Source organism: Schistocerca cancellata, chromosome 12 (genome assembly GCF_023864275.1).
Source record: "Schistocerca cancellata isolate TAMUIC-IGC-003103 chromosome 12, iqSchCanc2.1, whole genome shotgun sequence".
Lineage (NCBI taxonomy): Eukaryota > Metazoa > Arthropoda > Insecta > Orthoptera > Acrididae > Schistocerca > Schistocerca cancellata.
The window spans coordinates 161149550-161176124 of NC_064637.1; the positions used below are offsets into that span (position 1 = coordinate 161149550).

General features: G+C 40.3%; 1 protein-coding gene and 1 long non-coding RNA gene across 2 annotated transcripts in view; both read left to right on the forward strand.

Annotated features, from left to right (window-relative positions):
* LOC126109387 (uncharacterized) overlaps positions 1-5695 on the forward strand; it is a 59593-nt gene extending 53898 nt beyond the window's left edge. The window contains exon 4 of the long non-coding RNA XR_007523683.1: positions 5250-5695. This is a non-coding gene — a long non-coding RNA (uncharacterized LOC126109387). The remainder of the gene's footprint in view (positions 1-5249) is intronic.
* LOC126109386 (uncharacterized) overlaps positions 1-26575 on the forward strand; it is a 142881-nt gene that overhangs the window by 57736 nt on the left and 58570 nt on the right. The window contains exon 2 of the mRNA XM_049914408.1: positions 18919-19059. Coding sequence (XP_049770365.1) covers positions 19015-19059 — 45 coding nt within the window. The 5' untranslated portion in view covers positions 18919-19014. The remainder of the gene's footprint in view (positions 1-18918; positions 19060-26575) is intronic.

The window sequence follows — 26575 nt, forward strand, 5'->3', positions numbered from 1 at the left end:
CTACAGAGTCCTTTCTATTTTCAAAGAATACTACATCTCTACTTCTAACAATCATTTTATTCAATGGATCCATTAATCGGTAGCCCTTTGAATTCTCACAATAGCCTACAAAAATATACTTTTCAGCTTTCGGGTCCCATTTTTCTCTAAGCTGTTTGGGAATGTGTGCCTTTGCATCACACCCCAAAACCCTTATATTGCTTAGGTCAGGTTTCCTTCCTACCCTTCCTACCCATATCTCATAGGGGTTTTTATTCCTTAATGTTTTTGTAGGTGATCTATCTTTCAAATATATGGATGTTGATACTGCTTCTGCCCAAAAATATTTTGACAATCCAGCATCGGTTATCATGCTCCTTGCTTTCTCGACAATGGTCCTATTAGCCCTCACAGCAACCCCATTTTGAGATTGGCTGTACCTTATGGTAGTATGATGCCTGATTCCCATTTTTGCCAGAAGTGTCTTCAGTTTCTGGTTAATATATTCCCTCCGGTTATCAGAGCCGATGATATTAATCTTCTTTCCTGTCCACCTTTCGACCATATTACAATATTCCTCAAAAATGTCACTCACTTGGTCTTTGGAACTAAGAAAATAAACATGAGTATATCGTGGATAATCATCAATAAACATAAGAAAATAATAGCTCTCACCTATGGATTCGTACTCCATCGGGTCACATACATCTCTATGAATTAACTGTAAGACGTCTATAGATTTGCTTCTACTAGTCTTAAAAGGTAGTCTCGCTTGTTTTCCTTTTATGCATATCACACAAGGATCCTTGGTTACACTATAATTCTGTACTCCCTTCATCATATCCCTCATTAAAGACATACTCTTTCTATTTAGGTGTCCAAGTCTACGGTGCCATACAAAATCTTCCACTGAGTATACTGAATGACTAACATTTCAATGTTTACTGTCAATGGTATCGAATTTAATAATATCCCTTTCATTACATGCTGTAGTTATAACTTCACCATTTTCGTGCACTGTATTTCCCTTCTTGACAATTTCCCCTACAGACTGTAGGTTAGTTGCAACATTTTTTACATAATGAACATCATGTGCTGTAACCATATCGGATTCACCATTTATGCTTACATGTAGGTCTAGTTTCCCAGCCAAATGACACTGAAGCTTGCTGCCATCAACAGTAGATATTCCCATATGAGTCTTATCTTTTAACATCATAAAGAAGAGATTCGTCTTTAACAATATGCACAGATGCACCTGAGTCTAAAATCCATTCCAGTTGACAGTTACCCACATCTCCAAAAGAATAAAAACATGAGAGTGCCTTACCTTTATTATTGGTACCTCTTTTTGGGCTATCAGCAACATACCTCTTTTGCTGTGTGTCTGACCCTGGGTTTACTTTTTTTCTGCACTGAGATGCAATATGCCCCTTCTTTTGACATCTATAGCACCTCACTGATTTCTTCTTTTTGTTTTTCGAATAAAGAGCAGATGCAGATTCTTGCTCCAATATATGACAGCTTGAAGTAGTCTTTACATCCTGTAGGATTTTCACTTTAACACTGTCACCCATGAAGGGTATACCTGAGCTTTCCAGCCCCATAATCAGAGGTGCAGTTCGACGAGGCTATTATTTTGTTGATGTATTCGTCCACACTCTTGCATTTGTCCAGCTGAGTGCTAATTAACTCACATAATAATCCTACTTTCCTTGTAAGACCTCCATCCCCAAATGCATTTCGTAATTTGTCCCAGATTTCCTTCGTCATTGCAGCTTTTTCAACGCGAACATAATTCACTGGGTCAACCAGTAATATCAACTTTGATTTTGCTTTCCTATCCTTACTTGAATAATTCTGATCTGTGGATTTCATTGTACCATCCACCACATCCCATAGGTCATCTAAACGTAAGTATGCTTCTACTGCAAATTTCCATGTTGCGAAATTTGTGCCATGCTCATTTTAACAGTAACTTCGATATTTCTTGATGAAAAGAATAATATCGAAGAATAATACAAAAGAGTTGCGTCCATCTTGTAAGGGTAGCTCGTACTTCATGCAAGTGTACTACTCGGAACTTTTCCAATACTTTATCACTATTATATTATAAATATTGTGTATATTTATTCCAGATGCATCGCTGGGCCCATAACCTGTTAGAGTTGACACAGGTGAATAAGAAATAGTGAGTAAAACACATTTAGTGCCAGTAACTATATTTGCACTTCTAGGTAAAATACATTGAACACAACAACCAAGGAACATTTAATTACATACGCAAAACTCAGAGCGTACAATAGCACCAGAGAGGTCTGTTATTTTCCACATGATGCACTTTGCTGCCGTTTCACACAAAATATATTGTTCACACAATTCCAACAGAACTGCGATGCAAATGTGACCAGACACGTTTGGCAGGATATGTAGCTCGTCATTTCTAAATAACTTATTCTCTTGATCATTCTGCATACACGGGTGACTGTAATTGTAGATTGAATAGCATGCTTCAGTCATAACTCTGTTAATTTGGTATCTTCATTTCTAATAACTTCCTGCTGATGTGTTCTGCGTGCATACTGACGTCTGTTTATGATGTAGTGGGTAGTCCTCTACAAACTAGTTTGCAGTCTCCCTTGTTGATAAATCAGTACAAATTCTGTTTTCCCCACTAGCTTGAGATTTGTGATTTTCTGCTTGTCATCAGAATCTGAGGTAAATAGTACCTTCTCCAAGGCCAAAGGGTGGTATTTACCATTACCATTAAGTCCCTCAACAAATACACAAAATGGCCTATTGCATCACTATGACATCTATTATCTTTCTTGTGATCACTTATTAGGTTTACATTTGTTTGTGAATGACCTTTTCTTGGTATAAGCATATTACTCTTTTCTTGCTAATGTTTCATGCAACAGGGTGATACAATGAAAGTTTATTTTATTATTCGATAATTAAACAATGATTTAGCTCATGCATAAATTTACTTTACTGTTGTTTAATTAATCTAAGATTAAATTATGTTTTGCTTATACATGTTTACCTTATTAAGGTAAAGACAGCTATTCTTTACATGTGTATAAAGTGGGCTGCGCACTCGCTCATGTTATGAAAATCGGTACTCCCTCTCGAGGGTTAAATTAAAATGTGCTCATAACAGTACAGTAGATACTGATATCATTCTGTTTAGAAAAATGCATATAATCATTTCATAAATAACACAAAATCATAAGAAGGAGCCCATTGTATCACGACTATTACGATGAACTTTCCATCGCTTCTATTACTACAGCACAAACTTCAAAATGCTAATCACTGCAAAATTGGATGATGTATTCCATATTACTTCTTAATGTAAATGGCAACTCTGGCTTCCACATCACTTCTCAGAGTAGTTTGTGGTTCCAAGATAAATTCTAATGTAAATTTCTTACTCAATGTGAGTGAAACAAAACAAAACAAAACTGCACAATTATGCTTGATAAATAGAGAAACGGGTTACAGTCATAATGCCACACATCACCGCTAACCAACAAGGCAGACATGTCACGTGCACAAATTGCATGTAATCCATCAGCTTGCCTGGGATTTCCATGTGACCAGCGATCAGAGACTGGTTACCACAATTTGCCTATAAGCGTGCAATCTATGCTGCGATCGGTCGCCCGTATGATAGATTACTGCGATCAGTCGCTCGCCTGTGGGACCCTATAGCCTAAAGGTGAGATGCCTATGCCGCATTTGACGCATGCGGCAGCTGTTGTGGATCTGACATAGTGTGGCTGACGCATAGCTGGCGATTCCTATTGTGGTATCGATAGCAGCGATGCCACGGTGTAGGTGCAAGTTCATAAGTTGGCACTACGAGACACCGGCAAAAGCGTCCTTTAGCCAGCGCTGTGGAGCTCTACGAGTGTCGGTCTGGATTCACCCTATTTGATCAAGAGCAGACGGCCGGGACACTTTGCTTCAACTTCTGAGGGTGTTGGCTTGCTATTGAGACTTTGTACTACTTACGACAGGTCTAAGGCTTCGCTAATATGTGCAAAGTTATGTAACCATTTATTAACTTGTTTTTGGCCTATAGTAAACATCTGTAATTTGACACGCAGTACCAACGTGTTTTACCTTTTCCTGCTCCTACTCACTTCCTACATTTGGCCTACCCTTCAGTTTATAGGAGCAGACCCACGCCCCGCTTTACAGGCGGATACAAAACCTATAGAGTGGCAGCCGCACAGTGTTTAGTTGGTCTGTTGCGTCTGTGCCGAAAGGATGAGTGAGCATGATTTGTTGTTTAATCTTATGTTAGAGAAGACATTGAAGATGAAGAAATTCAGCTTTAGCTATCTGAGGGAAATGCTGAAACACATCCGATTTACCTCACAAGAACTGAGGAAGGCTGTTTTGAGCAACTCATCAATCAGTACTTGTTAAAAAATGACCAGAAATTGAGAGAGTATTTCAGGTTGAACATAGCGCAGTTTAACTATGTTCTCGATCTCGTCAAAGAAGATATCAGGAAGGATTCGTCTTCCATATATCCATATGCTATAACACCAGATGAAAAACTAGCTTTAACATTGAGGCATGTACAATAAAATTTGTTAATGTGTTATTGCTTTATTAATAATGCACACAGTGTAAAAAATGAAAATAGCACAATACAAAAATATGAAATTAACACTTATTGCAACACTAAATGGGTTCGTAAGCTGGCGTTTCGGCTCACTGAGAATTCATCAACTCCAACGTTTTTCATTTTGTTGTGACCTTTTCCTGGGTGGTCTGAATGACGCGATGTCTTTCCCATTTTTGAAAAACAAATTTTTCTGACAAGTTGCTGATCTTTGGCACACCTCTGTTACTCGGTTCACCATCGTATTGTGAGCTTTGCAATTCATCTGCTCAACGTTGGATGTACTTCTGTGAAATAAATTACAAAAATACAGGTAATGCAGTATCAATAATAAAATGAAACAGAATGTAAAATAACAAACAGGCAAATTGTAGTCCATTTTGTTTAAAAATGTTAACATATCAGCCAGTGGTCATTCATTTCCTTTACTGGAAGCAGAACTTCCAGTACTTTTTCCCTTTCTCTACCTTTTTTGATGTGTATCTTTTATAGTCCTCCATCTTTTCTTTGCAGTCTTCAGCTATAAAACACAATACAGTCAAATAATTATGTATGTTAATATTCGTTAGATGTAAAAATAATGGTAATTTTTAAGGTTACACCTATCTTATTTTTATTTTGTTTTTAGGTTTATGGCAACAGGGGAAACATTCAGATCACTGGCATTTACATTCAGAATATCTCCTTCTTACATCGGTAAAATCATACAAGGTGTGCTGCCAGTTCTACGTAAGAAGTTACTGGCACAAGCCACTCCTTACTGAAAATCTTGGACCATTAGCAAGCTGATGGATTTTCTGTGCAAGATTCATTTACAGAATACTTCAACAGCCGTGCAGGTGCAGGGATAACACCATGGGAAAGTGATCACATTAACAGAACTCAGTAGGCTTTGAACTCCCTAGCGTTACTGAATAACCTTTAAAAATTTGTATGCACATTATAATAAATTGAACTTTTATAACATACATCAGGTTTTGCAGGTTTTGATATTCACTTTGTGTACACTTCATTATTATAATAATAACTGAATATTATGTGGGACAATGGTACTTATTCTTGATTATTACAATATGCCTGACAACTAAATAATAAACATTATGAATAAACAGAAAGTATATAGTATTTTCTTACTTGTTCTTTCCACGAATTCCGCTATCTCTCTCCAAGCATTATCCTTCAAAGTTTGGTCCTTGTATACTGGTAACGATACATTGTAGATACAAGGAAATTTAGAAACCATTTCTATCAGTTTCTCATCTTCCACCATCGTGAACAGTACTTTTCCCTCGGACATGCTGCCTCCTTTGCGGCTGTGTCTAGACTGCTCTCAGACTGGCTGGGTGTAGCGTCAGTTGCATGCAGCTTACGCAACATGGGACACAGTCCCGTTTCAACACCGTCTGTAGCAGTACAGTGCGGCATCTGTAGCAGTACAGTGCGGCAGATGCTGCATAGGAATCCCACCTTAAAGCGACCAACTATATGAAATCTCAATGCGAGACATTTTGTGGATGTTGGTGGGGACTGAGGACAGGTGATTGAGTGTCTTCATTGCACTGAAATTAGAAGTGAAATGTAAGTTATTAATGTATTCATTTACTTTTGAATTCATATTTGTGGTGTGAGCAACATTCTTTGATTAATTCTGCTTTTTGATTTAAAATTCCATAAAAATTTTCACAAGTTCCCATGTTAAATTTTACAATGGGGATTGCATGTAGCGTTTAAAATTTGAGTCATGGTTTTTCCTAGTTCACACGGCCTTTATCAACGAAAATACTCGTTCGTTAGGTGCATTCATCCCAGGTAAACAGAGTAGGCGCTGGACGATGACCAGACAGATTTTATGTGGTATTTGCCGTTCATTAAGATTTCGTACACCTTTAACCACCCTTGCTCCATACTGCTCTAGATCTCTTCCCGTCTCTTCAGAACATCGTGGTCCACATAACGTGAGATGTAGCAAACTTTCACAAATACACTACTGGCCATTAAAATTGCTACACCACAAAGATGACGTGTTACAGACGCGAAATTTAACCGACAGGAAGAAGATGCTTTGATGTGCAAATGATAAGCTTTTCAGAGCATTCGCACAAGGTTGGCGCTGGTGGTGACACCTACAACGTACTGACATGAGGAAAGTTTCCAACCAATTTCTCATACACAAACAGCAGTTGACCGGCGTTGCCTGGTGAAACGTTGTTGTGATGCCTCATGTAAGGAGGAGAAATGCGTACCATCACATTTCCAATGTTGATAAAGGTCGGATTTTAGCCTATCGCGATTGCGGTTTATCGTATCGCGACATTGCTGCTCGAAATCCAATGACTGTTAGTAGAATATGGAATCGGTGGGTTCAGGAGGGTAATATGAAACGCCGTGCTGGATCCCAATGACCTCGTATCACTCGCAGTCGAGATGACAGGCATCTTATCCGAATGGCTGTAATGGATCGTGCAGCCACGAATCGATCACTGAGTCAACAAATGGGGACATTTGCAAGACAACAACCATCTGCATGAACAGTTCGACGACATTTGCAGCAGCATGAGGTTTCAGCTCAGAGACCATGGCTGCAGTTACCCTTGACACTGCATCACAGACAGCAGCACCTGCGATGGTGTACTCAATGACGAACCTAGGTACACTAATGGCAAAAGTCATTTTTTTGGATGAATCCAGGGTCTGTTTACAGCATCATGATGGACACATCCGTGTTGGCGACATCGTGCTGAACGCACATTGGAAGTGTGTATTCGTCATCGCCATACTGGCGTATCACCCGCTGTGGTGGTATGGGGTGCCATTGGTTACACGTCTTGGTCGCCTCTTGTTCGCATTGACAGTACTTTGAACAGTGGACGTTACATTTCAGATGTGTTACGAGCTGTGGCTCTACCCTTCATTCGATCCCTGCAAAACCCTACATTTCAGCTGGATAATGCACGACTACATGTTGCAGGTCCTGTACAGGCCTTTCTGGATACAGAAAATGTTTGACTGCTGCCCTGGCCAGCACATTCTCCAGATCTGTCACCAATTGAAAACGTCTGGTCAATGGCCGATCAACTGGCTCATCACAATAGGCCGATCAACTGGCTCATCACAATAGGCCGATCAACTGGCTCATCACAATAGGCTGATCAACTGGCTCATCACAATACGCCAGTCACTACTCTTGATGAACTGTGGTATCGTGTTGAAGCTGCATGGGCAGCTGTACCTGTACATGCCATCCAAGTTCTGTTTGACTCAATGCCCAGGCATATCAAAGCCGTTATTATGGCCAGAGGTGGTTGTTCTGGGTACTTATTTCTCAGGATCTATGCACCCAAATTGCGTGAAAGTGTAATCACATGTCAGTTCTAGTATAATATATTTGTCGAATGAATACCAGTTTATCATCTGCATTTCTTCTTGGTGTAGCAATTTTAATGGCCAGTAGTGTAAGTTATCTTCTGCTATTGTCATTGCTGTCGTAGGCATCTGCACCATTAACTAGATGTTGGTAAGTGTGCTCTACGTCAGCCCATTTTAGATATTGTTTTACCTCAGTCCAATTATATATTTCGAATTCACTGTACTGATGAACATATTTCTGTAGGTACTGGATGCATATGTGATAGAAGTAAATATATACCGTATAAAATAATTTCTATTCACTTGCTCACTCTCCACAAGCTTTTGTATCTTTTTTTGTATGCTCAGAGGAATATAATCGTTTTCCAAGTAACTCTTCAGGCTTTCCCAGCGATCTAATGACATCTTGGGTTGTCGGGTGTTCTGCCGGATATCAGCGTCGTACTTGCACGATATTTCGGTCACGTAGCTCGAGACCTTCATCAGGTGCGACCTGAGACTGCTCCTCGAGTGGACCTGGTCCAGTATTTATGCCTATGGCCTTCCCCATCCACCAACGGCTGCAGGCGCTTCCTCTGTGGTCCGCGTCCATTCCCTGCGACCTGCTGGAGCGTTGCTGCTCCGTTTTCCGTCCGCTGCGGTTCTAGATGTTCCCTCTGCAGTCCGCGCCCACCAAACCCGCTCCTGGGGGTTTCATCTACGGTCTGGGGTACCAAGCGTTCTCCCTGCGGTCTGCGCCCACTCACCATGACCTGTTGAAGCGTTGCCGCTCCATTTTTCATCCGCTGCGGCTCTGGATGTTCCCTCTGCGGTCCGCGCCCACCAGTCCCACTTCTGGGTGTTCTATCTTCGGTCTGGTGCGCCTGGCAGTCCATCAGGGGCTTGTTTACCATCTCCATGTCTCTGGCTCTTCTGTTTGTGTAGTGTTGCAGCTGGTCCCATTGCTCCTTTAACAATTCCAGAGCTGGATCCCAGGCTCTGCTCAGCTGGTACTCTGTGTCACGATTCATAAGATCGTCAGCCATTTTAATCTCTATCGATTCTCTTATAACACTGTCCCAAAATCTGGGTGTTTGTGCTAATCTTTTGGTATCCTCATACTTCATGGCATGATCTAGTTCTAGACAGTGTTCAGCAATGGCTGACTTAGTCACCTGTCTTAATCTAGTGTGCCTCTGATGTTCTTTGCACCTGATCTCCACAGTTCTTGTCGCCTGGCCAATGTAGGACATGCCACATTGACAAGGTATATTGTAAATCCCTGGTTTTCGTAACCCCAGGTCGTCTTTGACACTCCCCAGCAGTCCCCTGATCTTGTTGGATGGACAGAAAACACACTTGATATTGTGTTTATGGAGGATCCTACTGATTCTGGCAGAAATAGAGCCAGCATAGGGCAGATATGCCACCTTCTTTGCTTCATCTTGGTATTCTTCAGGAACCTGTGGTATAGTGGCTGGTCGGAGTGCCCTCTCAATTTGTCTGTCCGTGTATCCATTCTTGGAGAAAACTGTTTTGAGACGTTCTATCTCTATGGGTAGATTCTCTTGGTCTGACAGGGCACGTGCTCTGTGGAGCAAAGTCTTCAAAACCCCATTCTTCTGTGCAGGGTGGTGACAACTGCTGGCCTGCAGATATAAATCAGTGTGTGTTGGTTTTCGGTAGACACTGTGGCCAATTGATCCATCTGCTTTCCTCTGGACTAGTACATCCAGAAATGGCAGCTGGCCATTCTTCTCCAGTTCCATAGTGAACTTGATATTAGGGTGGCATGAGTTAAGATGTTCAAGAAACTCATTGAGCCTGTCCATCCCATGTGGCCAGATCACGAAGGTGTCATCCACATACCTAAAGAAGCATGTGGGTTTAAATGTGGCTGTCTCCAATGCCCTCTCCTCAAAACTCTCCATAAACATGTTGGCAACCACAGGGGACAGTGGGCTGCCCATAGCTACACCTTCAGTTTGCTCATAATATTGGTTTCTGTACAGGAAATACGTGGATGTCAGTGTATGACTGAACAGGTGCAACAGAGCACCGTCAAATTTCTCTGCAATCAGTTCTAGTGAGTCCTTCAGTGGGACCCTGGTGAACAGCTATACCACATCAAAACTAACCATGATGTCCGAATTTGTGATGTGCAGTTGCTTGAGGCGTTGCAGGAAATCTTCTGAGTTGCGGATGTGGTGAATACATTTCCCCACATATGGAGACAGGAGACCTTTCAAGTACTTGGCTGTTGTGTACGTAGGTGCCCCAATATTACTGACAATAGGACGTAGGGGCACGCCCTCCTTGTGTATTTTAGGCAGACCATACAGTCTTAGGTGGCACTGGCACTTTTTCCCGTAGTTGTCTGATGATCTTATCGGGCATCCCTGTTTCCTTCAAGAGAGCACTAGTCTTCTTGGCCACCTTGTCCGTGGGGTCACACTCCAGAATTCTGTATGCAGGGTCCTCCAGAAGTTGGTGTACTTTCTCAACATAATCCACCCGCTGCAAGATGACAGTGGAGTTCCCTTTGTCTGCTGGCAGTACCACAATCTTCCCGTAGTTTCTTGAGTGCAAGCCTCTCCTCGGTTGTGATGTTCGATTTCGGTGGCCTGGCCTTGGTGAGGGCCCTGCAGGTTTCTCGGCGAACTTCCTCTGCCACATTAGGTGGAAGTGTGGCTGCAACTTGCTCTACTGCACTGACGAAACCTGAAATGTGTACGTTTCTAGGGGTCGTAGCAAAGTTGAGACCCTTGCTGAGTACCTTTAAGGTTGTATCATCAAACTGTATGCCACTCAGATTCGTCACTATGTGTGTCTCTTCCATCTGCTGTGCTTTCTTGCTCATGCAGTCAAACTTTGCAGATTGGCAAGATGAGGCATTCCTTCTAGCACACTCAGCTAAAGACCAGGAGGCACGGTCTACCCAATCCCAATCTTCTCTTGTTAAGGAGGCTGCCATGTGCAGATGAATGTTTAACAGCTCCCTGGCCACAACATCTAACCCGTGGCACATATCTCGAATCCTCACTCTCACCAGTGCCATGCTGGCTCTGCGTTTTATCTTGTTCGCCGCTCTGGAGTTAATGTGATGTTTAATTCTGGCAAATACTGGTACCACTTCTCCATCTCGACACCTCAGCAAAAAACTGAGAGAACTCAGCATCTTCCCTTTCTTCTGCCGTAGCTTGTCCAGCTTCTTGATATTCTGATACATCTCCTCCCCGTAGAGACTTTTGATGTAACTCTTCAGGCTTTCCCGACGATCTAATGACATCTTGGGTTGTCGGGTGTTCTGCCGGATATCAGCGTCGTACTTGCACGATATTTCGGTCACGTAGCTCGAGACCTCCATCAGGTGCGACCTGAGACTGCTCCTCGAGTGGACCTGGTCCAGTATTTATGCCTATGGCCTTCCCCATCCACCAACGGCTGCAGGCGCTTCCTCTGTGGTCTGCGCCCATTCCCTGCGACCTGCTGGAGCGTTGCTGCTCCGGTTTCCGTCCGCTGCGGTTCTAGGTGTTCCCTCTGCGGTCCGCGCCCACCAAACCCGCTCCTGGGGGTTTCATCTACGGTCTGGGGTACTAAGCGTTCCCCCTGCAGTCCGCGCCCGCTCACCACGATCTGTTGGAGCGTTGCCGCTCCGTTTTTCGTCCGCTGCGGCTCTGGATGTTCCCTCTGCGGTCCGCGTCCACCAGTCCCACTTCTGGGTGTTCTATCTTCGGTCTGGTGCGCCTGGCAGTCTGTCAGTCCTTCATCAGGTCGCACCTGATGAAGGTCTCGAGCTACGTGACCGAAATATCGTGCAAGTACGACGCTGATATCCAGCAGAACACCCGACAACCCAAGATGTCGTCGTTTTCCAAGTAGTTTGTCTATATGTTTTTCAGATCCACAAACAAATGAGAAACATCCCTTAAGCTAATTTTTGTCTCCTTCAATCATTTTCATGGAATCGTTAAATAATGCAGCTTGAACGTGTATGAATTTTAGCCACAGCTCTGAGCATTTAGTAGAGAAGAATGCATGTAGTACAGCTGAACATTTTCCTTGCAATAAAAAGTAAACTTTCAATGGTACATACATTTACAAGATTCTCTCAACTGCTGGCAAAAGTGCGAGCCATCTTGCTTTACTATGTCCCAAATTTCTTTTCTACTACATCTCTGCCTTTTTGTAAAAATCTTTGAGAACTTCGTCATGTACTGTGCGTATATAAAAGAATGAATATATCTTCGTAGCAATGTATTCGATGTCCACTAGTAACAAACTTGCTGATGTTTGTACAGTGTTGTATGCAATGTATGCCGAGCACCTCACACCAGCTTTCTTCCTAAGCCCTCTTGAAGTTTGAAGAAAATATCCTTCACATTGAACTCCAACAAAATTTCTAATTGCATTGTCAGCACAAATTCCAGTCACTTTCTCTTGAAGCTCCTGTTTTGCAAGAATGTCTATTGAATCATATATAATGACTGCAGTTTCGTGAGGTAAATTAAGGATATCTAATATTTTGACATTAATTCCAGTTGTAGGATGAACATACTGCGGTTCCATTGGAAATATTTGACGTCCTTATCGTTTGAAGTATCTGTACACGTACAGATAAACGGGACATCATTAAGTTCTGTCTTCAGGCTGTCTGAAGAATACAGCGCAATCACACTCTTTACAGTTGCCTAGCACTTAGTTTTGACACAGCGAAACTTCTTTTCAAATACTTTTTGAATTAATTTAGAAGTTCACGGATCTATAACTCTGATTGTGACTTATCGCGTGGAAGGTCCACAAACACTTGCAAGTTCTTGATAGCCATATTTTACTCATCGGAAGTGTACTGCACTGTACTCAGGAAGATGTTGAACAGCTCTGTAAAAAAACTAACTCTTTTTTCAAGTCTTTCATGGATTTACATCTTTGCTTTTTCGAGGTCGGCGGCATTCCTAAGTGAAACAAACAGATTACTTCATCAAACTGGCCAACACAGACAGACACAAGTTAACAATGTCGTGTCAACGCGTGGACTAATTTAAATCCCAAACAATCGCTTTGCACCGAAGGTCGTGTTTGCAGATTGGTCCAGCCTCAGTGGTTTAGCAGTGTTCGATATTTTTTATGCTGTGTTGTATTACGAAACCCTAAATTTAATTTCATTTTCTTTTCTACAAATAAGTACCGCCTTCCATGAGGGCCTTTGTAATTTGCTTTCAAGAACACATGTTACGTCTGCATGAAATTCATTTGCTACCCACTGCCTCATCCCCCCATGAACCATGGACCTTGCCGCTGGTGGGGAGGCTTGCGTGCCTCAATGATACAGGTAGCCGTACCGTAGGTGCAACCACAATGTAGGGGTATCTGTTGAGAGGCCAGACAAATGTGTGGTTCCTGAAGAGGGGCAGCAGCCTTTTCAGTAGTTGCAGGGGCAACAGTCTGGATGATTGACTGATCTGGCCTTGTAACACTAACCAAAACGGCCTTGCTGTGCTGGTACTGCGAACGGCTGAAAGCAAGGGGAAACTACAGCCTTAATTTTTCCCGAGGGCATGCAGCTTTACTGTATGGTTAAATGATGCTGGCGTCATCTGGAGTAAAATATTCCGGAGGTAAAATAGTCCCCCATACGGATCTCTGGGCGGGGACTACTCAGGAGGACGTCATTATCAGGAGAAAGAAAACTGGCATTCTACGGATCAGAGCGTGGAATGTCAGATCCCTTAATTGGGCAGGTAGGTTAGAAAATTTAAAAAGGGAAATGGATAGGTTAAAGTTAGATATAGTGGGAATTAGTGAAGTTCGGTGGCAGGAGGAACAAGACTTCTGGTCAGGTGAATACAGGGATATAAATACAAAATCAAATAGGGGTAAATCAGGAGTAGGTTGAATAATGAATAAAAAAATAGGAGTACAGGTAAGCTACTACAAACAGCATAGTGAACGCATTATTGTGGCCAAGATAGACACGAAGCCCACGCCTACTACAATAGTACATGTTTATATGCCAACTAGCTCTGCAGATGACAAAGAAATTGATGAAATGTATGATGAGATAAAAGAAATTATTCAGGTAGTGAAGGGAGACAAAAATTTAATAGTCATGGGTGACTGGAATTCAAGAGTAGGAAAAGGGAGAGAAGGAAACATAGTAGGTGAATATGGATTGGGGCTAAGAAATGAAAGAGGAAGCCGCCTGGTAGAATTTTGCACAGAGCATAACTTAATCATAGCTAACACTTGGTTTAACAGTCATGAATGAAGGTTGTATACATGGAAGAATCCTGGAGATACTAAAAGGTATCAGATAGATAATATAACGGTAAGACAGACATTTAGGAACCAGGTTTTAAATTGTAAGACATTTCCAGGGCCAGATGTGGATTCTGACCACAATCTGTCAGTTATGAACTGTAGATTAAAACTGAAGAAACTGCAAAAAGGTGGGAATTTAAGGAGATGGGACCTGGATAAACTGAAATAACCAGAGGTTGTACAGAGTTTCAGAGAGAGCATAAGGGAACAATTGACAGGAATGGGGGAAAGAAATACAGTAGAGGAAGAATGTGTAGCTTTGAGGAATGAAATAGTGAAAGCAGCAGAGGATCAAATAGGTAAAAAGACGAGGGCTAGTAGAAACCCTTGGGTAACAGAAGAAATATTGAATTTAATTGATGAAAGTAGAAAATATAAAAATGCAGTAAATGAAGCAGGCAAAAAGGAATACAAATGTCTCAAAAATGAGATCGACAGGTAGTGCAAAATGGCTAAGCAGGGATGGCTAGAGGACAAATGTAAGATGCAGAGGCTTATCTCACTAGGGGTAAGATAGATACTGAATACAGGAAAATTAAAGAGACCTTTGGAGAAAAGAGAACCACTTGCATGAATATCAAGAGCTTTGATGGAAACCCAGTTCTAAGCAAAGAAGGAAAAGCCGAAAGGTGGAAGGAGTATATAGAGGATCTATACAAGGGCAATGTACTTGAGGACAATATTATGGAAATGGAAGAGGATGTAGATGAAGATGAAATGGGAGATATGATACTGCGTGAAGAGTTTGACAGAGCACTGAAACACCTGAGTCGAAACAAGGCCCCCAGAGTAGACAACATTCCATTAGAACTACTGGCAGCCTTGGGAGAGCCAGTCCTGACAAAACTCTACCATCTGGTGAGGAAGATGTATGAGACAGGCGAAATACCCTCAGACGTCAAGAAGAATATAAGAATTCCAATCCCAAAGAAAGCATGTGTTGACAGATGTGAAAATTACCGAACTATCAGTTTAAAAGTCACAGCTGCAAAATACTAACGCGAATTCTTTACAGACGAATGGAAAAACTGGTAGAAGCTGACCTCGGGGAAGATGAGTTTCGATTCCGTAGAAATGTTGGAACACGTGAGGCAGTACTGACCCTTCGACTTACCTTAGAAGAAAGATTAAGGAAAGGCAAACCTACGTTTCTAGCATTTGTAGACTTAGAGACAGTTTTTGACAATGTTGATTGGAATACTCTCTTTCAAATTCTGAAGGTGGCAGGGGTAAAATACAGGGAGCGAAAGGCTATTTACAATTTGTACAGAAAGCAGATTGGCAGTTATAAGAGTCAAGGGGTATGGAAGGGAAGCAGTGGTTGGGAAGGGAGTGAGACAGGGTTGTAGCTTATCCCCGGTGTTATTCAATCTGTATATTGAGCAAGCAATAAAGCAAACAAAAGAAAAGTTCGGAGTAGGTATTAAAGTCCATGGAGGAGAAATAAAAACTTAAGAAAAATTTGTTAACATCGAGTATAGGTTTAAATGTCAGGGAGTCGTTTGTGAAAATATTTGTATGGAGTGTAGGCGATAAATAGTTTAGACAAGAAGAGAATAGAAGCTTTCGAAATGTGGTGCTACACAAGAATGCTGAAGATTAGATGGGTAGATCACATAACTAATGAGGTGGTATTGAATAGAAATGGGATGAAGCGGAGTTTGTTATACAACTTGACTAGAAGAATGTATCGGTTGGTAGGACATGTTCTGAGACATTGAGGGATCACCAATTTAGTATTGGAGGGCAGTGTGGAGGGTAAAAATCGTAGAGGGAGACCAAGAGATGAATACACTAAACAGATTCAGGAGAATGTAGGCTGCAGTAGGTACTTGGAGATGAAGAAGCTTGCACAGGATAGAGTAGCATGGAGAGCTGCATCAAACCAATCTCAGGACTGAAGACCACAACAACAAGGAGGATTTTGAGGAGAGAGCACTCGACTCTGCCACTTTTAAACCGACAGTATTTTGGCGGTACGTTGACGACACTTTTATAGTGTGGCCTCATGGTCTGGACCGTCTCCAAGAATTTTTACGTCACATGAACTCCGTACATGAAAACATAAAATTTACCATGGAGATAGAGAGAGATGGTTGTCTGCCATTTTTAGACGTCTTGGTGCGACGGAAGAGTGATGGCACACTTGGTCACTCGGTGTACAGAAAGCCCACTCATACAGACCTGTATCTACAAGCTACTAGTTGCCACCATCCAGCACAAACAATGGGCGTTCTCAAAACCTTGGTCCACCGTGCCCATACTATCTCTGACGCCGACAGTCTTCAAGCGGAACTGAAACACCTGCAAAAAGTATTTTTGAAGAATGGCTTTTCACCCAGGCAAGTGAACAGAGTGATGAAGACCTACAAACGACGGAACAAGGAAGAGGAAGAGCCCTTCAGGTCGACTGTTTATCTACCATTTATTGGGAATATTTCTTCACAGATAGGCAGAATATTGAGAAAGTATCAAGTGAGAGTCATCTTTCGCCCTCCTTCCAAAATTTCATCACTGGTGGGATCCGTTAAAGACGACCTGGGCCTGCGTAAACCAGGTGTTTACAAAATTCCGTGTGAATGCGGCAAATCATATATAGGGCAAACAACACGAACTGTGCAGGAACGCATTGTGGAACACCAACGGCATACTCGCCTTCTCCAACCCACCAATCGCCGAACATTGTATTTCCACAGACCATTCCATGAATTACAACGACACAAAAATTTTGGCCCATACATCAAACTTTTGGAGCTCGATTATCAATGAATCTGTGGAAATAAGATTGTCTGACAACGAGACTCTCATCAATCGAGATAGCGGTTATCAGCTGAACTCTGCTTGGAATCCTGTTATAGAGAAACTTCGTAGTCGACGTAGCTATCTGCATAAAGATGGAAATCGACCTGACATCGATAAGCCAGGCTTTCGCAGTGGAGGGCGCGAGGCGCAGCGCACGGAGCCGTTATGAACTCGCAAACTGAGCAGCGCATGCGCAATGTCACCTCAGAAGGTTTTAAATAGCGGAGCTCAGCGCGTACTCGCCACTACTACTACAGTGGCATTCACCTGAAGATGGCCAGAAGACTCTGCGCCGAAATATCGTGGCAGGAAGTTACTGATATCCGGCAGTTCTCCCGTGTTTTTATGGAACAACAACCCACTGCTTAGTATGAGGCACGCACATTCCCGCTCCAAGCAAAGGCAGATGATTTCACCGGAATATCCCACACGTAGCAGTCTAATCGGTCAACTTTTCGAAGTAGCTGTAGTGGTTAAAAAGTTCTTATGCTGTACTTCTTTCTCTTTCGTTTGCACTTGACAATGAATGCTATTGCATACAGTCAAACAGAATGTCTGATTGTCTGTATTGACAAGTCGATCGATACTTCCTACGATGTATGGAAATAAGATGTGATTGATGGAATGTGAAAAATTACAAAAATGCGGGACATGTTAGGCGTTGTGCGGGACTTCTTTTTGTTAATTCTTCCAGTGCGTTATTAGAGGTTCCATTGATGGATGGTCCCGCAGAATCTGGAACAGTTAGCCGCCTTTAGCCTTATTTCAACACAAAAATATTCCACTCGTAGTGACAGTAGTTGTACTTTTGTGGGACGGTTGACACGATAGCGCAACATACAGCATAATTTGTTGGGCGCAACAGTGTGCGTGATAGGTCGGTAGACAAATTGGTGCTTATCTAAGTTCTTTAACAGCACAAAAGTTGATGGCAGAAATAAAATACAACATGTCAGTTTTTCAGTTCATAGCAGGATCGTGTCAACCTTCCTTTTTTCCAAGAATATATGTTGGCCATGCGTCAGCTCCCTTAGCCAATGTGAAAACAGTTTTAGGTAGCCAATGAGAGACGAGGAACGAAGGAAATATTCCGAGCGCTGGAATTGAAATTATTCGACGTTCTATACTGAGGTCATTCATAGTTTTGTTGAATTTTCAGCTCAACAATTTCGACAATATTTTTTGAATAGAATTTGCGGCGAAATATAGGTTTGTAATGTAGCCCAAGATTCTAATTATTGAATTGCTTTCATGCTTAGCTGTAATTGTAGCTTAGACGTAACTATTTAATGTTTTGTATTTACAGAAGTTCAGTGCGTTAACAGCTATTGTAATGTATTAAGTTTATCTGTAATTAGTAGATAATATTTGTTAGTGAGAAAATGCGCCGCATCGACGTTGTATCCCAGAGCTATAGATAAGTTTGAGCATGTAGTTTTATGAAAATACCAATAATTTTGTGTAATTGCAGGTACTAGTTTCGTATAACGCCAGTGTTCACAAAACTACTAGTTGAATATCATCAAATTACTTCGTCTTATCTCGATTGCGCAGTAGCTGTGACCTAAACTAACAACCGTTTCTGTGACAATATACGATTTTAAAATCTAAATTAACATTTTTCTTATTCTCTCGTAAAATAAGTTTCATTATGGTGTGCATAATATTTAAGCTTGAAAACTACTCTTAAATTATGTAACTGATTTGCCGCAAAATAATTCTTATTTTCAAACAGTTTTGCACGAAAATCACGTGCTATCTTTCATGATAATAGCATCCCAACTAAATACCATCAGTGTCATTATGAACAAATGTACAAACTGTTGCAGGAGGATGGGGACTCCAGTCTTCATACAGCCATCCTGACTTGGGCTTTCCATGGTTTCTCAAAATTAATTCAGGTAATTTCGAATGGTTCCTACCATATGGCCACAACCAACTACCTGTTCCATCCTTGTCATACTATATCTGTAAGTATGTAAATGTCTGTGTATGTAAATTGCTTTATTTTTGATTTTCTCACATGGTAATGCCATGTAATGTTCAGTATTCATGTAAGAGTGTCACTCCTGTAAATGCAGTGATTTTCACTTTTGCTACACAGTATTTGATAAACAGCAGTTTATCTTGGAACTAGATGCTGATTTGGCAGCAGTGCAATAAGTGTTGGTATTTTCGGGAGCTGCAGTCGGCTGTTGTAATATTAGGTCTGGTCCAGATGACTGGATAATCATCAAGCCTTCTAAATCAGTGCAAAGATCTAGGGGACTCTGCAAATCTGTTAGCTTCAGTCTAGTTGTCTCTAATGGCTTCAGTTCTTTGGAGACTAAGTTACTTAGTTTCATGCTCCATGGATCATTTGTAGAAATAATTGTTATGATGTGGAAGAAGTCATTTTACATTCTCATTACACTTTTTCAGTTTGATTTCAAATTTCACTTTTCTGCCTGTTGTACATTTCATGTAAGAGGATAAGTGATGAAACATTTTGGAGCCATAGTTATGCACTCCTTGTACTAAGGACAACCTTAATATGGCGTAACCAATTTCATTTTTCTGTCTGGTACTGTAATTATGTACATCATTCCACCTGTTTTACTGCAGTGGATTAGTTACAACAAACTTCATGAGGGAATAAATATACTATGAGGCAGCAGCAGTTATAAATTTTCACCAATCACCAGAAAATTTATCTCCACCAAGTTGTATCTCAGTCCTAGGTAATTGCATTGATGGATTAAAGTCACCCAACCCAGTTGACATAATCTGCCTCTCTGAACACCATGTGACCACTGGTATAGGAACTAGGCCTAAGCACAATGAGAAACTCAGACAGGAGAGTACTGCAAATGTTAGAATAAGGAAAGGTTCTCATAAAAGTATAATTAAAAATAATGTAAGTATATTTCATCAAAATATTGGGAGTTTAAAGAATAAAATAGATGAGCTTCTGGTTTGTTTAGAAGATTTAGAAGCTGAGAATGAAATAGATATACTATGCCTGTCTGAGCATCACATTGTTACTGATATGGATAAGGTAAATGTAAGTGGATATAAGCTCTCTGCACATGTAATGAGAGAAAATATGGAGAAAGGAGGAGTTGCCATATATGTCAAAAGTTATCATTGTGCAAAAATTATAGAAACAAAAAAGTTTTGTGTAGAGAAACATATAGAAGCATGTGCCTGTGAACTTAAATTAAATAAAGGCACATTTATAATTGTAACTGTATATAGGTCCCCATCAGGAAATTTTCATCTATTTCTGAAAAATTTGGACTCCTTGTTGTGCTGTCTGTCAGACAGGGGGAAGCAAATTATTATTTGTGGGGACTTCAATGTAGATTCTCTGAAAGAGGGTAATAGGAAAAATGACGTTGAAGTATTACTTGGTTCTTTCAATTTGACACCCGTTATTGATTTTCCTACTCGGGTGGTAAAGGATAGCAGCTGACTTATAGATAATTTCTTTATAGACCAAGATAAGTTTAACCAGATAAATGCTCAGCCTGTTGAGAATGGTCTTTCTGATCATGGTGCACAACTAGTTACAATATATGACGTAGCTCCATTCAGCAATACTAAACAGTCCTCCAAATTAGTACGTTCAGTCAACGATTTAACAATTGCAAATTTCAGGGAAAGCCAGTTAGACTGGGATGAGGTGTACCATGAACCTGATGCCAATTTAAAATATAATTTATTTCATGACATTTTTGTAAATGCATTTGAAAACTGTTTCCGCAAGAAAATAGTTAAATATACTCGTAAGAAACCTTGTAACAAACCATGACTTACTAAGGGTATAAAAATATCTTGTAACCGAAAAAGGGAAATGTATCTGACAGCAAGAAAGAGTAGTGACCCAGAAACTATCAAACATTATAAAAACTACTGTGCTATATTAAGAAAAGTTATTAAAAAAATCCAGAAGTACGTGTATCATGTCTGAAATCAGCAACTCTGATAATAAAATTGAAACAATTTGGAATATTATTAAAAGAGAAACAGGTCAACCAAGAGCACAGGAAGACAGTATTACCATCAAATTGAATGAAAACTTTATGAACAAAAAGTCAGAAGTTGAAAATATTTTTAATAATCATTTTCTAAATGTTGTGGATGTAATAGGATCCAGGTGTTCATTAGAAGATGCTAGGCTGTTAATGGAAGAGGCCATACCTATGCAATTTGATACAATTGAAATCTCACCCACTTCTCCCTCTGAAATTAGAAAAATAATAAACTTGCTTAAAAGCAAAAACTCACATGTAATTAATGGCATTTCCAACAAAATACTAAAAGCTTGTTCTCAACAGATAAGTAAGATTCTCAGCCACCTGTGTAATAGCTCTCTGGAACAGGGCATTTTCCCTGATAGACTGAAATATGCTATTGTTATATCTTTGCATAAAAAGGGGGATAGATCTGATGTCAACAATTACCGTCCAATCTCCCTTCTAACAGCTTTATCCAAAATCTTTGAGAAAGTAATGTATTCAAGAGTAGCTTTACATATCTGTAAAAATGAAGTACTAACAAAATGTCAGTTTGGTTTCCAGAAAGGTTTTTCAACAGAAAATGCCATATATGCTTTCACTAATCAAATTTTGAGTGATCTGAATAACCGAACACCACCCATTGGGATTTTTTGTGATCTCTCAAAGGCTTTTGATTGTGTAAATCATGAAATTCTGCTAGACAAGCTCAAATATTGTGGCATGAGTGGGACAGTGCACAAATGGTTCAATTCGTGCCTAACTGGACGAGTGCAAAAAGTTGAAATAAGCAGTTCTCATAATATGCAAAGATCAGCTCATTCCTCAAACTGGGGAACTATCAAGAATGGGGTTCCACAAGGGTCAGTCTTGGGTCCTTTGTTGTTCTTAATATATATTAATGACTTGCCATTCTATATTCATGAAGAGGCAAAGTTAGTTCTCTTTGCTGATGATACAAGTAAAGTAATCACACCTGACGAACAAGACTTAACTGATGAAATTGTCAATACTGTCTTTCAGAAAATTACTAAGTGGTTCCTTGTAAACGGACACTCACTGAATTTTGATAAGACACAGTACATACAGTTCCGTACAGTGAATGGTGTGACGCCATTAATAAATATAGACCTTAATCAGAAGCATATAGCTAAGGTAGAATATTTCAAATTTTTAGGTGTGTCCATTGATGAGAGATTAAATTGGAAGAAACACATTGATGATCTGCTGAAACGCTTGAGTTCAGCTACTTATGCAATAAGGGTCATTGCAAATTTTGGTGATAAGCATCTTAGTAAATTAGCTTACTATGCCTATTTTCACTCGTTACTTTCATATGGCTTCATATTTTGGGGTAATTCATGACTGAGGAATAAAGTATTTATTGCACAAAAGCGTGTAATCAGAATAATAGCTGGAGTCCACCCAAGATCATCCTGCAGACATTTATTTAAGGATCTAGGGATATTCACAGTAGCTTCTCAGTATATATACTCTCTTATGAAATTTGTTATTAACAACCAAACCCAATTCAAAAGTAACAGCAGTGTGCATAACTACAATACTAGGAGAAAGGATGATCTTCACTATTCAAGATTAAATCTAACTTTGGCACAGAAAGGGGTGAATTATACTGGCACTAAAGTCTTTGGTCACTTACCAAATAGAATCAAAAGTCTGGCAGATGACCAACAAGTATTTAAGAAGAAATTAAAAGAATTTCTGAATGACAACTCCTCCTACTCCATAGATGAATTTTTAGATATAAAGTAAGAAAAAAACAAAAAAAAATTATTAAAAAAATAAAAAAAACACACACAAAAAAATTTAAAAAAGTTGTTATATTAACTTAAGTATGTTGTTAAATTAACTTAATTATGTCATGTATTGGAAAATTTGACTCATTCCACATCATTACGAAATATCGTATTCATGATCCATGGAACTAGTATTAATCTAATCTAATCCAAACTAATCTAATGCATAACTCCTCAAACAGATGTCTGGGACATGTTCGTGGATGAGCATCACAAATTATTCTCACAGTACTTTTTTGTGCAATGCAATGAACACTTTATTTCTCAAAGATGAGTTATCGCCAAACATGATTCTATATGATATTAAATGAAAAAACAGAAAATGTGTTAGCTTACTGATTTGTCTCTCCCCAAGATTTGCAACGATTGGAAGTGAAGTGGAAATGTGGCAGAACTAAGTTGATTTAGAAGTTCCAAAATTGTTTTTTCCAGTTTATTTCTCATCAAAATGGACACCTAAAAACTTTGAAGTTTCCAGCCAAGTTGTTATTTCCTCCCTGTCTGAATGTCAGAACTAGTTAAAAATCTGCAGACAGTATACTGTAGCATTTTAAAGTTACATACAAGGCTCAATGATGCCATCTGTGATTTATGCTCTTTAGGGAAGGTTCTTGGAAAAGATCATATGATAATAGGGGGTCCAGTCAACAGTTTGGATAGTAATACAGTTAAGAATGACAACAGGCCCATTGTTGAAAATGCTTCTTACTAATGTGAAGATTGTCACTCTTTGCATGCGGTGCATGAGTTGTTCTGCGGAGTGAGTAAATGCAGAGCTTTTAAGATTGCTCACTGGAAACGGATCCCCGATCCCTCATTTAGTCGCATCATACTAACCATTGTTTACATCTGACAACTTCTGGTAAGAGGCTACTTGCAGGTCTAATTGTTAGAAAACATCATCTAACCAGTACAGTATCAGTTCTATTCCAGTGATTACGATTGTATTCTGTAGATCATTTTTAGGATAACTTCACATGAATGACTGAGTTACAGAGTAAATATAGTTACCATTCAAACAGGTAAACCAAATACTGCAGTCTGGACAAAGCCAAGGAAGTTAATGAAGCTGGATTTAATGTCTTTCCTCAAAACATTACAAATTTTACTAAGAACTAATTTCTCATACCTACACAGGATGATAAGAGGATAGATGTAAATCCAGAAGAGATCCATTCATTTCTTTGTCATGTTCCATAGATCTCATCAAGAAAAATAGCCTTCACAGTTGTCGAATGGGGCAGGATATATGGTTTGTTAACAAGACAAGGAAATTGTAGAAACAAAACATCTCTATTGCTGTACCTCCAAATTATCATAACACTGCTTAACACTTTTCATGCTTATGTCAGCTAAATTTAATTGAGTAGCATAAATCAGAAAGAAATCTGCTTCTGTGAATAAAATGCTGGTGCCATCTAAATTGCATTGTATAGCTGCTACTCATCTGGCATTGATAACTTAATATTATGTATGTTACTGATGTATTTCAATATGGTATGTGAGCCGTTCTCCATCGTAACATTGGTTTGTTAATGACGGAGCATGACTTCTGGTTTTATGTATGTGACATAAAAGAATGATGAGCACGGTATGTAAAACGACTTAGCAAGTGTGCTTGATAATGGATTATGGCCGAAAGTAGCTAATAGCACTATTTTAATATTAAAGCAAAATACAGCCTATAATGGACAATGTATTCTGTTACTAATTAGTATAAAGTCGGGTAATGACATATGTTTCAATTTCCTTCTGAATCGGAAGACACTCCCAGTTTCTTTATGTTCTTTGGAAACTTGTTGAATCTCTTGCCACCAGAGTACGTAACTCTTCTCAATTAAACAAGAAGGCAAAGTCTAATGAAAATTATTGCTTTTTAATTGTAATGTGATTGTGTAACTCACAGCTCAACTAGTAATAATATGTTGTTGTTGTGGTCTTAAGTCCAGAGACTGGTTTGATGCAGCTCTCCATGCTACTACATCTACATCTACATCTACGTCCATACTCCGCAAGCCACCTGACGGTGTGTGGCGGAGGGTACCTTCAGTACCTCTATTGGTTCTCCCTTCTATTCCAGTCTCGTATTGTTCGTGGAAAGAAGGATTGTCGGTATGCCTCTGTGTGGGCTCTAATCTCTCTGATTTTATCCTCATGGTCTCTTCGCGAGATATACGTAGGAGGGAGCAATATACTGCTTGACTCTTCGGTGAAGGTATGTTCTCGAAACTTCAATAAAAGCCCGTACCGAGCTACTGAGCGTCTCTCCTGCAGAGTCTTCCACTGGAGTTTATCTATCATCTCTGTAACGCTTTCGCGATTACTAAATGATCCTGTAACGAAGCGCGCTGCTCTCCGTTGGATCTTCTCTATCTCTTCTATCAACCCTATCTGGTATGGATCCCACACTGCTGAGCAGTATTCAAGCAGTGGGCGAACAAGCGTACTGTAACCTACTTCCTTTGTTTTCGGATTGCATTTCCTTAGGATTCTTCCAATGAATCTCAGTCTGGCATCTGCTTTACCGACGATCAACATTATATGATCATTCCATTTTAAATCACTCCTAATGCGTACTCCCAGATAATTTATGGTATTAACTGCTTCCAGTTGCTGACCTGCTATTTTGTAGCTAAATGATAAAGGATCTATCTTTCTGTATATTCGCAGCACATTACACTTGTCTACATTGAGATTCAATTGCCATTCCCTACACCATGCGTCAATTCGCTGCAGATCCTCCTGCATTTCAATACAATTTTCCATTGTTACAACCTCTCGGTACACCACAGCATCATCTGCAAAAAGCCTCAGTGAACTTCCGATGTCATCCACCAGGTCATTTATGTATATTGTGAATAGCAACGGTCCTATGACACTCCCCTGCGGCACACCTGAAATCGCTCTTACTTCGGAAGACTTCTCTCCATTGAGAATAACATGCTGCGTCCTGTTATCTAGGAACTCCTCAATCCAATCACACAATTGGTCTGATAGTCCATATGCTCTTACTTTGTTCATTAAACGACTGTGGGGAACTGTATCGAACGCCTTGCGGAAGTCAAGAAACACGGCATCTACCTGTGAACCCGTGTCTATGGCCCTCTGAGTCTCGTGGACGAATAGCACGAGCTGGGTTTCACATGACCGTCTTTTTCGAAACCCATGCTGATTCCTACAGAGTAGATTTCTAGTCTCCAGAAAAGTCATTATACTCGAACACAATACGTGTTCCAAAATTCTGCAACTGATCGATGTTAGAGATATAGGTCTATAGTTCTGCACATCTGTTCGACGTCCCTTCTTGAAAACGGGGATGACCTGTGCCCTTTTCCAATCCTTTGGAACACTACGCTCTTCTAGAGACCTACGGTACACCGCTGCAAGAAGGGGGGCAAGTTCCTTCGCGTACTCTGTGTAAAATTGAACTGGTATCCCATCAGGTCCAGAGGCCTTTCCTCTTTTGAGCGATTTTAATTGTTTCTCTATCCCTCTGTCGTCTATTTCGATATCTACCATTTTGTCATCTGTGCGACAATCTAGAGAAGGAACTACAGTGCAATCTTCCTCTGTGAAACAACTTTGGAAAAAGACATTTAGTATTTCGGCCTTTAGTCTGTCATCCTCTGTTTCAGTACCATTTTGGTCACAGAGTGTCTGGACATTTTGTT